The sequence below is a fragment of the Poromitra crassiceps genome (assembly GCF_964638095.1).
Source record: "Poromitra crassiceps genome assembly, chromosome: 25".
In the NCBI taxonomy this organism is placed as follows: domain Eukaryota; kingdom Metazoa; phylum Chordata; class Actinopteri; order Beryciformes; family Melamphaidae; genus Poromitra; species Poromitra crassiceps.
The window spans coordinates 7,472,169-7,487,168 of NC_139649.1; the positions used below are offsets into that span (position 1 = coordinate 7,472,169).

At 47.7% G+C, this 15,000-nt stretch overlaps 1 protein-coding gene across 1 annotated transcript in view; it reads right to left on the reverse strand.

Moving 5' to 3' along the window:
* Nucleotides 1–1,072: 1,072 nt before the first annotated feature.
* Nucleotides 1,073–15,000, reverse strand: part of slc25a26 (solute carrier family 25 member 26) — a gene marked incomplete at its 3' end in the record, with an annotated part of 51,561 nt that continues 37,633 nt past the window's right edge. The window contains exons 6-7 of the mRNA XM_083661023.1: nt 7,749–7,793; nt 1,073–1,195 (exon numbers count right to left, since the gene is read on the reverse strand). Coding sequence (XP_083517149.1) covers nt 1,073–1,195; nt 7,749–7,793 — 168 coding nt within the window. The remainder of the gene's footprint in view (nt 1,196–7,748; nt 7,794–15,000) is intronic.

The window sequence follows — 15,000 nt, forward strand, 5'->3', positions numbered from 1 at the left end:
GTATAATTACTGTCAACAATATGCTTTTTTTTTTTAACCTGGTTCACAAACATTGCATTTTGGTTCCCTGCCCAGGCTTATGAGACGGTATTCAAATCTTTTTGTCCACTTCTTCCTACTCATGCTAACTTTTGCAGATTTTTGGGGATGTATGCCATCTAAAATACAGTACAAATTGTACCTACGGTACGACCTTTTGGTCACAATTCATAACCTCATCAGACATGGATTATGTCTAATATTTGCACTTTTACAAATGTGTTCTGAAATGTGCGTGTGTGTGCGCGCGTTTTTAGCTCGCTCGCTGTCACTAGCTAAACTATGAAGGCACCATGAGAAAGTACCAAATCACCATTTTACACCGACATGTATTGTTGTGTTTTTGACCAGCTCTCTGCCTGTGTGTCACACTTTCACTCTCTTCTTCCAGACACCGATTTGAGTCCTTCGCTCTGGTTGTCGTCTTTTCTTTTCCCCTATTTGTCTTCTTTCTTAGTCCTCCTCTCCTCTCTTCCGTTCCTTCCCTCCCTTCTCTCTCTCTCTCTCTTTAAGCACTTCAGGCCCCAGTGCTCAGGAGGTCGCACAGCTGCGGGGGCCCCAGACCCAGGAAGCGGCCCCTCTTAGCCCCTCCTCTTCTCATCCCTCCCTGATCCCTCCCTCCCTCCCTCTCTCTCTCTCTCTCCTCTCCTCTCCTGGTCATCCGTCTCTCCCCTGATACTCATCCAGGCGAAGCCAGAGCCGTAAAGTAAAGTCTGCTACGGGAACGGCTTTCATTGGCTCTGAGGGGCTGAGAACTGTGATGTGATAATGAGACCTTGCTGTCGTGATAACAATAAACGCTAACGGAATGACTAAATCGAACATTGTCAAGTTGTTATCTATCGTTCCTCTCCTCCTCCTCCTTTCTTCTTCTTCGTCTTCTCTCTCCTGAGTCTGCCGTGCAGGTGAGCGGCGTGCGGCGGCACTGCCAGCGGCACTAACCTTTGGCGGAATCCAATAAACTTCTCTGCCCTGCTGGCCATCGACAATAGCATCCCTCCCTCCCTCCCTCCAGTCCCCCGCCCCCTCCCTCTCATCCTCCCTCTCCTCCGCCTCTTTCCCAGAGCACCATATAATCCCCTGCACCTGCAAAAGCTCCGCACACTGCAGCCTGCCAAGAGTCCAGCGTGTGACCTTGCCTCCGCGACCAGAGAGTCTGGGAGAAGGAGGAGAGAGATGAGAGAGAGGGAGGGAGGGAGAAAGAAGAGAGATGGACGAAAGAGGGGGGATGATGAAAGAGGGAGAAAGAGAGGGAGAGAGAGAGAGAGAAGGTGGTTATGGGAGACACATTGAAAACACATTGTGAACTCTGGTCAGGGTCTGGGGGTCCGGTCTCGGGCGGGCTGGGAACCGGGGGCCGTCCGGCTATTTTTGTGTTGCCTGCAGCTCCCCCAGTGATGTCATCGTGCTGCTCAGTTCCCCAGTGATGTCATCGCGCTGCTCGTTTCCCAAGAACAGGGACAGGATGAGAGGCGAGGGGGGGGGGGGGGGGGGGGGGACGATCCAGGGAGGGGGGGGGGGACCCCGGAGACGCAGGTGAGGTTTCCACAGAGCTGCTGAGTTCAGCACAAAATACATGTCGGGAAAAAAAAACGAGCTTTATCGATGTTGTCGATCAAGTTATATGACGCTCATGCGAATATCATTATGGGCTCATTGTGCTCTCCGAGTGCGTCCAAAACTCATCCGCCCCCGGGGGAGGAGAAGGAAGATAAAACAGAGAAAGAAGGAGAACAGCCGAGTCCATAAAGCTGCCAGGAACCTTGGAGATAAAGCCCGACAGTTGAGCATTAAGCAGGACGGCCGAGCGGCAAGTTAAGTCAACATTTCAACGTTGTCTCTAACATCTCGTGAAGCGACATAATTGATAGATCAAAGTAAAAAAATACAAATCGTTAAGTGAGAGTTGTGTTAAATCTCTGGATTAGGCAGGCGAGGCTGTGGAGAAGTAGCTGTGGAGCTGTGGAGAAGGAGAGGAGCCTTAACGGAAAACAAAGCTAAGTCAATCAAGCCGGACAAAATGTATTTGCCAAGAACTTTGTGTCTACCGTATGTTTGAAAGATGGTTGGATTGTTTGCTCTACTGAGCAGAACCACCTGGTGTTTGTGTTGTGGAGAAGAAGGCACACAGGCCGGAAAGGGAAGGCTGGCTTTTTATCCAAAGCAGAGCAGAAGAGGACGACCATGCAGGTTCTAGGCCTCTTATCAAAACGCACGTGGACAGTCGAGCTGCTCCCTCGGGCGCTGCCTGCATGCAGGGTATGATTGCTTCTCGGCGAGGGCAATTGACCAACAGCATGGAGCGATTACTCATATTTTCTTAGACCTGCAACCCCACCCCCCATGCAAGTTTAATCTGTTGCATGCCCTCTCCTCTCCGCTCTCCTCTCTCCCGTACGCACACGGACATCATGGCAGCCGTGTGTGTACATGTGCAACGCACACACACACACACACACACACACACACACGCGCGCACACACACAAACACACACACGCGCACACACACACACACACACACACACGCACACACACACACACACGCACACACACGCACACACACACACACACACACACACACACACACACAGGACAGGATGTATCATGTGCATTCCATTAGACAGCAGATTAAAACGGGGACATTCAAAGAGCATGGCCCCGCCCCCTCCAGCAGCATGGCCCCGCCCCCTCCCAGGAATAAATAAGACAGGGTGAAGCTGGGAAAACAAACTTTAGGACCTTTGAACTCTTCTGACCTCCGGTGGAAGGAAGAGTTCGTTTGAGCAGCTGGACGGCCTCCCACAGTAAAGAGATGCTAGGCGTCTCTTCTGCAGTGTTGTAGTGAAGTCAGGAAGAGTCACTATGAGACTATTGACACCTGGCACTAACATGGGTTTTCTGTGATCAGATTGCAATCAGATAGCGCTTGACCACATTAACCTGATTACATTGACACCTGGTACTAATATGTGTCTCCAGTGTCCACAGTGAGATCTGATTGCGATCGCATCAGGCGAGCTCCATAGCGTAGGGCAGCAGAAAAACAGCAGTGACTGACTGCTGTTGTATGTGGTTTGAGAGCACCGCATTGCATTTACACTTGTGTTGGTAGGTGGTTTGGCCAATCAGATCGCAATCGGTCCTCAATGTGTGTTGGGGGGCGTTTACACCTGTACTTTCAAGTTGTCAAGCACTACTTGATTGCAATCTGATCACAGAAAACACATGTTAGTACCAGGTGTAAATGGCCTCTATATCTCGAGTCCAAGTCGAGTCTCCATTACCTCTGAGTCCAAGTCGAGTCTCCATTACCTCTGAGTCCAAGTCGAGTCTCCATTACCTCTTGAGTCTGGAGTTACTGAACATGAGCGTGAATCCACATGTAGGTGGAACACACGTGCCTGGCCTTGGACAAAATTGAACTAACTTTATTAATATACTATCCAAATTATTAGGGCCTATTACAAAAAACTAAGAAAAACAAAATACAGTCTTTGTCAATGAACAAGTCCGGGATCTTGTCTCCAACTTCCGAGTGCGAATGCATGAATGCTCGAGTCCAAGTCAAGTCTGGAAAATGAGTCCAGGACTCAGACTTGAGTTTAACTCGACTGTGTACAGTATGTACTGAGTGTGCCAGTGCATCACATGTCTGTGTGTTATGTGTTTCTCTTAAGCTGTGTTCACACAGAGATATTTATTTTTCTCCCTGTCGCTCCCTGATTCAACCCGGCTGACTGCTGATGCACAGCTGATTCAGTCCCTGCAGCCTGGTTTCTACGACTGTACCGCTGGAAAACAGCGGAGAGCCACCATCTAATGCAAACGTGTGAACACGTTGGAAAAAGCATTTAGCTGCATCCCTGGACAGGGAGCCATTTGTAAAATTCCTGGATATTCCCTGACTACATTCCCGTTGGATTGATCAAATTCCCTGACTTTCCTTGTCTGGAATATGCATCTCAAACTTCCATGATATGGAACTAATGGGAACTTTGTTCAATCATTCAAATCCGTGGACTCCTCTCTTGCACCATGTGATGTCGGACTGACAGACATTGGTTGGTTTTCTCAGATCAAATGTAATGGCTTCTTTTCACTCCCTCCCTCCCTCCCTCTCTCTCTCTCTCTTTCAGTGTTGGCTCACACACACACACACACACACACACACACACACACACACACACACACCTACACACACTCTCTCTCTGTCTCTCTCTCTCTTTCTTACTGACAGCAGTGTTGGCTCTGTGCAAAACAAAAAGAAAACGGCCACATTACTATCCCACAGAGCAGATGGGAGATCCTAGGGTGAGAATGCACCCCCCCAACCACACACACACACACACACACACACACACACACACACACACACACACAAGCACACACACACACACACACACACACACACACACACACACACACACACACACACACACACACACACATTCCTTCACTCTGGCATTAATCAATCTAATCACGTTATTCTCGTTCCTGTTCGCATTCATGAAATCCACTAAACATCCCAACGGTCCGATCACTCTAAAGGAATGGCAATAAAAACCTGTTGGCTCGCTAGTAGCTGGATCTCTCTCTCTCTCTTCCCTCCACTGTACTGTGTCAATGTCTCTCTCTCTTCCCTCCACTGTACTGTGTCAATGTCTCTCTCTCTTCCCTCCACTGTACTGTGTCAATGCCTCTCTCTCGTCCTTAAACTGTACTCTGTAAATGCCTCGCTAGCTATTCAGGCCACCATGTTTGTTCATATGGTGCTTTTCCACTGCATAGTACTGCATACTCTACGTCTACTTGCTTTTGGTAGTACCTGTTAGTTTTCCACCGCAAATAGTACCCCCTCAATGTGCCCACCCCCCCACAGCTGGTCGTCATAGCGACGCCGCATGAGATTGCCCTGTAAGTAAAGCTGGACATACACTGTAGAAATGTTGTCGTTAATAGACCCTTCTCACGGGGGCCATTTTGTGTCAAAAAGGCAGGGTAAACACAGGTGCAAGCAAAACACTAATGAGCGTTTCCAAATTCCAATCATGGAAGTTTGAAACCCTCATTAGTGTTTTGCTTGCACCTGTGTTTACCCTGCCTTCTTGACACAAAATGGCCCCCGCGGGAAGAGTCTATTGCATCTTTACGTGCTCACATTGTACGGTCCGACTATCAAGCCTGACTTGAGTGCTCACACTGTGCGTACAAAATAGAAAATAAAAGTCTATGATACTTCGTCTATGCGGGGCCGGACAATTGTCAATGAAGATTTGTTTGAAAGGCAGAAAGAAAGACTCCTATCTCTCTGCCCCTCTCTCACACACATGCAGGTCAGACAGCCACAGCAACAAACTAACAAGCGAGAATAGCAAAGCTCGAAACATCAGAACAAAAAAAAAACAGGCAGCTGAAGATCAGCAGCTTTTTCCTGTCTCGTTCATATCAGTGGTGACAGGAGGAAACATCAGAGGCATGTTTTTTTGCCACAGCTTGACCAGCCTGTGAGGCACATGCACATCCAGGCACAGTGAGCCAAAAGGCACTGAGCGGGGAATGGACTCGTGAGCCTGACAACAGCCGACCAACTGACGTCAGAAATTCATCCGAGCGTCTGACGCCCGCTCGGAGCAGTGAATCGGTCAAGCTCAAATTCAAGCCGACTCTAAAACGAGTTGTGCGGCTCACAAATGGGGTCAGAAACGGGCTCAGTTTTGTACAGTGTGTGCTCGGCTTCAGTAGGAGACAGCCTCAGAGGCTGCCTTTTATAGTGACCCTAGTACTTGTCCATACATGTAACAATTAAGGCCTTACATGGACCTTTGAACTGGTTATGAAATACTGATGCCTCTATATGACCTACAGGAGGAGAGGAGAGGAGAGGAGAGGAGAGGGGAGGAGAGAGGAGAGGAGAGGAGAGGAGGGGAGAGGAGAGGAGAGGAGGGGAGAGGAGAGGAGAGGAGAGAAGGGAGGAAGGAGGAGGAGAGGAGAGGAGGGGGAGAGGAGAGGAGAGGAGGAGAGGAGAGGAGAGGAGAGGAGAGGAGGAGGGGAGGAGAGGAGAGGAGAGGAGGGGAGAGGAGAGGAGGAGAGGAGAGGAGAGAAGGGAGGAGAGAGGAGAGGAGAGGAGAGGAGGGGAGAGGAGAGGGGGCGAGGAGAGGAGAGGAGAGAAGGGAGGAGAGGAGAGGAGAGGAGAGGAGGGAGAGGAGAGGGAGGAGAGGAGAGGAGAGGGGAGGAGAGGAGAGGAGAGGAGGGGAGAGGAGAGGAGGGGAGAGGAGAGGAGGAGAGGAGAGGAGAGGAGAGAAGGGAGGAGAGGAGAGGAGAGGAGAGGAGGGGAGAGGAGAGGAGAGAGAGAGGAGAGGAGAGGAGAGGAGAGGAGAGAAGGGAGGAGAGGAGAGGAGAGGAGGGGAGAGGAGAGGAGGGGGAGAGGAGGGAGAGAGGAGGTGAGAGAGAGGAGAGAGGAGAGGAGAGGAGAGGAGAGGAGAGGGAGGAGAAAGGGAGGAGAGGAGAGGAGAGGAGGGAGAGGAGGGGAGAGGAGGTGAGAGGAGAGGAGAGAGAGGAGAGGAGAGGAGAGGAGAGGAGAGGAGAGGAGAGGAGAGGAGAGGAGAGGAGAGGAGAGGAGAGGAGAGGAGGAGAGGAGAGGAGAGGAGAGGAGAGGAGAGGAGAGAGGAGATTCCAGCAGTTTAGTTCTCCACCAACGGCCAAGTCCAGATGGCCTGGAGTGAGAGGGCCTTTGACTGGGGGACAAAGAGACACTTGTGAATGACCACATCAAACTCACTCACACACACACAGACACACACACACACACACACACACACACACACACACACACACAGCTGTGCGGCGTATTGTTGGTGCGAGCCGCCCGTTAGGTCCTAACATTGATGGAATGTTTGACTGTCCCGCCTCTCGCGCCCCTGAGACATGATGTCACCCCACAACACACCGCCTTTTCAAAGAGACACGGCTTTTTATGTGTCCAGGGTCACACCATGAAGAGAGAGAGAGGGCAGGAGGGAGAGAGACACTAACGCTGACTAACAGAGAGAGGGAGAGAGAGAGAGGGAGAGAGACACTAACGCTGACTAACAGAGAGAGAGGAGAGAGAGGGGAGAGAGAGAGAGAGAGAGAGAGAGGGAGAGAGACACTAACGTTGACTAACAGAGAGAGGAGAGAGAGAGAGAGAGGGAGAGAGAGAGAGGGAGAGAGGGAGAGAGAGAGAGAGAGAGAGAGGGAGAGAGAGACACTAACATTGACTAACAGAGAGGGAGAGAGAGAAGAGAGGGGAGAGAGACACTAACATTGACTAACAGAGAGGAGAGAGAGAGAGAGAGAGAGAGAGAGAGAGAGAGAGAGAGGGAGAGAGAGACCTCAGCCTATGCTCAGAGCTCATGACAAATTGCAGGTTGATGGTAGCCGTGATGAGCCATTAAAGCACGTTTTCTACTGCCGTGATAGAGGGGAACTGGGGGGGGGGGGGGGGGTGTGAGCCTGCTGTAAATGTGCCAAGGCATAAGCACGCCATTATAACTTTACTACAGGTTTATCACTGAGAATAAAGACTATAAATGAGTGTAGTGAGCCACGGTTGAGTTGCAGGGGGCGAGTGGAGGGATGGGGAGAGAGAGGGATGAAATGAATGGATAATAAAAACAGACAGAAGTGAGCTAGACAAATAGATATATACTGTAGAGAGAGTCAATGCATACCTTTAAATATTCCCAGAGTGGAAACTGCACCAGTGAGAAGGGGATCTGGAAGACAAAGCAGAGTGATACATCCACATTATGTTAGTTCACTCCATCTCTTACTCATTTGAGCTTCAGTCAAAGGTTATGATGAAGCTTAAAGCTTCATCATAACCTTCCTATGCTTTCATATTGTTGCCTCTTATGTCATCATCTATAAAGTAGCCTCAGATTTGTGGTTTGCCAATTCATTTCTTTGTGATGGTGAAATGAGCGAGCTAAATGCTACAGCGTCACTTCTATTCATCATCACAAGTGTTAGTTTTTCAGCATTTGTTCCTTGAATCTGAAAAATGATGTTAAAATGATGTTAAAAATAGTTCCCATATCTATATCCCATATATATAGTGTATTTACATCAGGCAAATCGTCAGCTTACTAAAACGTCAGCTGTAGAAATAGTCGAAGTAGAATAATACATACAGTATGGTAGCCGAACAGATTATCCACTGGTGTTCTATCTCGTTAGCATGCACTAGGGGAATGGTAAGTGGACTGCATTTATAAAGCGTTTTTCTAGTCCACCGACCACTCAAAGCACTTTACAACACATGCCTTCATTCAGCCATTCATACACACATTCATGCACTGATGGAGATGGTGGGGTTCAGAATCTTGCCCGAGGGACACTTCGACAGGAGGAGCCGGGGATCAAACCACCGACCTTCTGATTAGTGGACGACCCGCTCTACCTCCTGAAGCAAAGGAAACGATTACATGAAGGCGCTCTTAGGCGAAGTGACAAAAGTAATCGGCCAATCTTCCAAATCGGCTACTTGGTGCATTCCTTTAAAGTCGAGCTGAACCCAAAAATGACTTTTCTTTTAGTTCAAACACCTGGAATGCAGTGCACCTATTTAATAATGTATGCCAAAAAAATCACAAAAAACTAATTTCTTTAGTTTTTCATACTTTTTCACATAAAAAGTTCATTTTTCAAGATTTCATTCATAACAGTAATCTACAGTTTGCTGACGTCACCTAGTACTATCAAATTTCTACCCCATTTCAACCAATCATATCACGACATAGCAGCTGTCAATCAAATCTTAATTTCAGGATCATTTTCTCCTCCAAATGAAGGAGAAAATGGCGCCTAGTGCCTGTCATCTGGCAGAATTCCTATCCCATAAACTAACTACTAAGTTTGTATGTTGTATGTAAATTGTATGTTGATCTACACAATAAAGAAAACGGTAATTCCAAAGAATGCAAATAAATGTAACTGGCTCGTTAAAACTCGCATTCCAGGAATATTATTTACCGCAATAGCGATAATGGCGCACGCCTTGGAGAGCCTGGTTGTCAGGGGTCGCACCTCGGAGATTCCAGGCCGACGGGCTGCACTCTCCGCTCGGCAACACGAAGGCAGCTGGCTGCCTGCGGCTCGCCCAGCTCCACTCAGCCACTAACCTCGCGTCAGCAGGCTCTTCCCGAGGAGAGCGCCACAACACGCTGAATCCCACTCGATTTGGAGGCGGAACACGCCAGGATTGGCCAAAGCCCAATCCAGTCCCCAGAATTGTCAAATAAAATCATCGACATGCTGCTATGACCCGCCTTCTCAACCTGTCATCTCAGACAACTTATGTTTTCAGTCTGAAACGGACTCTGACCCACGCGCCGAACGGCTTCAGTTCGACTTTAAGGATTTACGTGACAATTTTGAGAATGCAATCCATTGACTTAAAAACCTAAATAACCTGGTAATCCCTATAGGCCTATTTCTCAGGCCAACTGCCCCAAATGAATAGCTCCACATCTACTACTACAAGGGCTATATGAATAATCGTGATATCAAAGAAAGGGAACACGACAACTGTTGCCAAGAAACTAATCCTGAAGGAATGGAAGTCCCCCTCCCTAAAAAAGTTGAAAATAAAATATTGAAAAAAGAAAGGGAACACCTGTGAGATTGCTACAGAAGTGTCAGAATCAATAGCACTGTGTCAGAGATAATTGAGCTACAGTAGAACACACGCAGCGGCAGCATACATGTACATTCTAATCTCTGCCTGGAAGTGAACACCACCTTGGGACAGCAGCCCAGAACTTCTGGATTGATGGGTGGGTGGGTGGGTGGAGGTGGATGGATGGATGGATGAAGCTTGGAAAGAGCGATGGAGGATAAGAGAGTGTGTGATGGTTAGTGTGTGTGTGTGTGTGTGTGTGTGTGTGTGTGTGTGTGTGTGTGTGTGTGTGTGTGTGTGTGTGTGTGTGTGTGTGTGTGTGTTGGCACTGGAAACACTAGATCGGCTCGGAAGTTACAGCAAGAAGAAATCAATGCAGTGAATGGGCATCTGGCACACACGCAGACCACACACAGACACACACACACACACACACACACACACACACACACACACACACACACACAGTGAGGGGCTGGCGTATCCGGTCATCTTGCGCAGCAGCAGCAGCAGCAGGAGCAGCAGCAGGACAGGAAGGAAGAGGAGGGGGCAGCAGAGAGAGAAATAAACACAGTGACAGTGAGTGGTGTCATCAGCCTTTGATCCGTGTGCTCGTGCTCCGGCCCTCTCCAACACGTTCCATCAGACTACGTTAGCTTAGCACGTTAGCACAAACTGTGTGTGTGAGTCAGCCACAGCACCAAGAAGACAATACTTCACTGTGTTTATGTCGCTTAATACGCTTAATAAGCCCTCCGGCCAAATGAACTGAGCTCATATAAACAGCCCATCTGAACCAGAGTAACCTACAGCACATCTGCACTATCTGCTTTCAGAGAGAGAGCCATTTAAGACTTTTTAAGAGCTTCTTAACCCATTGATACCTGATGCAGCATTTGCGTGCATATCCCTCATTTGTGTGCGTATCCCTTTGAGACCGCGAACCGCGTTAACGCGGTTCGCGGTCTTAAAGGGATACACACACAAATGCTGCATCAGGTATCAATGGGTTAATGCAACTTGGAAACTGAATGCAAGACTCATCTAGCCAAAGTACAGAAACAAAGATGGCAAAAGCAGTCTTTTTACAACTGAACACAGCAACTACAAGCTCTGAAACAATATGTGCACTATACACAAGGACATGAAGTCAAATGAAATCCATTTTGTGTTTGATGAAAAAGATATGATGAATAAAAAACATGTTTTGCATATTGTACTACTAAACCTGTTCTGTATTAATCTAATCTCTCACACACACACACACACACACACACACACACACACACACACTACATAATTACATAAAACAAAGGTTTTACTCTAGCTCTCAATCACTCAATTTCTTTCTACACAAGTTGTTTTTATAATATTCTACTTTTTTCTTTTATAAACCTTTCTTCAAAGGTCTGCTGGAGTTATGTTCAGACACACCTGTATGTGCAGGTATTCATCACTCCACCGATGGTGCAAACACAATCTAAATGATTTTTAAGCTTTGTTTTGAAAAGTGCACGAGATGAGGTGCAACCCTTCCAAACACTTGGGCCGTTGCTTGATGAAGCGGGCCTGGTACTTGGTGAAGCGGGCCTGGTACTGGGAGCTCACACCAGTGTTCCAGTGGAAACTCTGCCCGTCTGGCCTATCAAGGCAGACAAAGGCGAGCGCTCACAGTCCTTGGAGATGAACTCAAATGTCTATTTGACGTCGGTCTGCTGTGTTATACGACAACAAGGAGGCAGTCCAGCTCTGCTTTCCAACTGTGGAGCGAAGAGAGAGCGAGCTTTCAAAAGGAATAAAAAGACACCTGTCTTTTATTACCACCCTGATGCATCCAGCCCCTTTTTCCAGACCAGAGAGAGAGAGGGGGGGGGGGGGGGGGGGGGAGAGAGGAGGGAGGGAGAGAGAGAGAGAGGGAGAGAGAGGGGGGCAGGGGGAGAGAGAGCGAGAGAGAGAGGCAGGGGGAGAAAAAGATGGGTTCTGCAGAGATTCTGTGAAGATTGATCCTCCAATGATTTATGACTTGCCTTGACACCCCTGGCACAATGTGTATCGTCTGTGTTTGTGTGTGTGTGCGCATGTGTGTGTGCATGTGTGTGTGTGTGTGTGTGTGTGTGTGTGTGTGTGTGTGTGCGCGTGCGTGCGTGCACATGGTAAGTAGGGAATTCACGACACTTTATTTTGTCAATGTGGTCCATGCTTCATACCCAGCGTTGGGCAGTAAAGTAAAGTAACATGTTACTGTGATTGTATTACTTTCCCCACTAACTACTAGTAGTAATGTAAGGGATTACAATTTTTAAAAGCGTAATTATATTACAGTTACTAATCCAAGTAACTTCTTCAAGTTACTGCAGTTACTTTCTCCACGTATTGTGCAGCTTACAATGACTGTGCAAGTAGAGAGACTCAGTATCTGCTGACAAAAATGTACTTCTTGCAGGTAGCTTTGGACAAAAACGCTCCACTACATGACATCATGTATGTAGTGTACTGGTAATGCTTTGCTCAAGGACACTTGGGCAGCCACGAGGTCAGCGTGCCGACCAGTACCGGGCAGTGTGCAGGGCTGCCAGGACACATGTCTCAGCTATGTCATGCTAGACTAGACATAGCCATGCAGGCAGCCAGGGCCATGCTACGCTAGGCTAGCATGCAGGCAGCATAAAACTCACATAGCTCCACAGTGCTGCTAACTGCTGACTCTGTCTAGCCCCCTGCCTCATATAACGCCACAGCTAGCATGGCCTATTCAGCTCCATAAAGCCTAGCCAACCTTGCTCTCTCTGTGTGTGTGTGTGTGTGTGTGTGTGTGTGTGTGTGTGTGTGTGTGTGTGTGTGTGTGTGTGTGTGTGTGTGTGTGTGTGTGTTGAAGCCAGCGAGCATGATGGGAAGAAGCAGTGTTCATTGACCTGCGGACATCATCAGGACATGATGCTGTGCAAACAAACCGGAGGACAGGCTCCAAGGAAAATGGGGAGACAGGAAGGAAAAGTACAGATTAAACGCAACATGGTTGGTAAAGAACCCTCCATGACATTTGGAGGGGGCCGTCCCGTCCCATGTAGAGGGTTGCACGAGATGGATTTTTGCCCCCCAGCCATACCGATGTTACCTGCTTCTCCTGGCCGATACCGATAGGATAACCGATGGGGGTTGGTTCTATTTGCACTGGGAACTATCCCAGACATTTTCCCAACATCACACCTGACGTGACCGCATTCCAGTAAAACATTTTTGGAAAATTAGCCAGGGTTAGCTCTAGCTCGGCTAGCCATCGTTAGCAATACCAGTTGATAACAACACATTTCGCAGTATGTTGGGCATACAAACACATGTCCACACAGATGGAAGTTACACAGTATTGTGTACACGACTGATCTAATGAGACACAAATAAGACACAAGTGCTAGTGAACACTATATCACTACAGCTTTCACTACTGTTGAAGTATTTTGCCTCAGAATTCAAATGAAATGCATAATCTAAACATAATCTGTCAAATCATATCAGGTTATTAGCAGTAAATTAGTAGTGAATCACTCAATACAAAAATAAAAGCTTTTATAGAACCAAAAGTCTATGGCTGCAGATAAAACACAATGATAAACGATATCGTAGATTAGCCCCTATGTAGATTCATGCTTAAGGTAGCCAAAGGACTGCTCGTTTTATTTTATCGGTCATCGATCATATTTATCGGCTATAATTTAATTATCGGAATAATATACAAAATATAAATTTCCCAGTATATATCTATATTATATCATGCGTCCCTAGTCCCGTGTAATTCTCTTGTTTCTTTCTCATACTTCATACAGCCTAAACCTGGATCAGTGACAGCTAGAGAAAACCTCTGAGAAATTGAGCACGCTGCCCCTTGACGGCAGAGCGGAGATGTTTATGTCCATTGAAAATGACTGAGGTTTCCACCTTCTTGCCAAAAGTTTGCTAGCTAGCTCGCTCTACTCCAGCCTGAGCCAATCACCGTGCTTCCCCCGGCCATATGGACTGCAACCAAATCATAGCGGAGACCGGGGAGACGAACGAACACACCCAACGCATTAACACATTGTTGAGGTTTCCAGACATGGCCCGTCAGTAGATATACTACACACACACACACACACACACACACACACACACACACACACACACACACAAACAAGAAACCGAGGCATGGGAGATCATCTCCAGAACTGCGGAACGAGGGGTTTCGAACGCAAAAAAAGAATGACGTAAATTTAAACATATTGGATTATTTATTTCCTGATGTTAGTTGTAAAGCATGGGTGGTTGAATCCCTCTCCATCCTTCAACTACAGTTATTGTACCCACCACCAACCCTCCCCTGTGCCTCTCTCACCAACGCTACCTCTCAACATATTTCACCTCCCTAGTAGGGAGGTGTTCCAGCTGGGAGGAGACGACCACGGGGCAGCCTGAGGGCTAGATGGAGAGACGCTGGCCTGGGAACCCCTCCAGTCACAGCTGGCTAATGTGGCCATGGGAAAGGGAAGTTTGGGGTCTCCTGCTGGAACTGCTACCTCCATGACCCGATCACATCGATGGATGGATGGATGGCTGGATCGTATCATCAGGTCCACTCATGTTTTGAGGAACGAAACAACTTTCAACAAAACAACAAATTTCCCCTTAACCCATTGATACCTGATGCAGCATTTGTGTGTATATCCCTCATTTGTGTGTGTGTATCCCTTTAAGACCGCGAACCGCGTTAACGCGGTTCGCGGTCTTAAAGGGATACACACACAAATGCTGCATCAGGTATCAATGGGTTAAAAGAACTGCATTCATTCACTCATTTATTCAAGTTTCCATAAACCTTTCACAAGATTACATTCAAACATCTCATACATCTGTCTCGTATACTCCTTTTTACCGAGTGGACCTTGAACACATCATGTAACGCAATGCAACCTATAATGAAGTGAAAGTGGGGAAACATGAGGTTGTCAGGGAATCTACATGACTGTAACAGCCATCATAAAGGCAGTATGGATTATATTGGACATAACGTAACGCTACTGGAAATATCTCTGCAGTCTACTCCTGTTACGGTCCGATTCTAGTTTTGACCATGACCCCGTCCCTCTCCTGCCCCCTCGTTGTGGTTAGAAAGCCTCACCGTCGAAAATGTGTTACACAGCTCTGCCTGCTGATGATCACAACTTCTCATGTGTATAGGTTTATACTCCACTTTCTTTTTGTGTGTGAAAAGCATGTCAAGCTACAGACAGCTTTGCAACTTGGCCACAAAGTAACAGCGCTCCTCCGTTCCA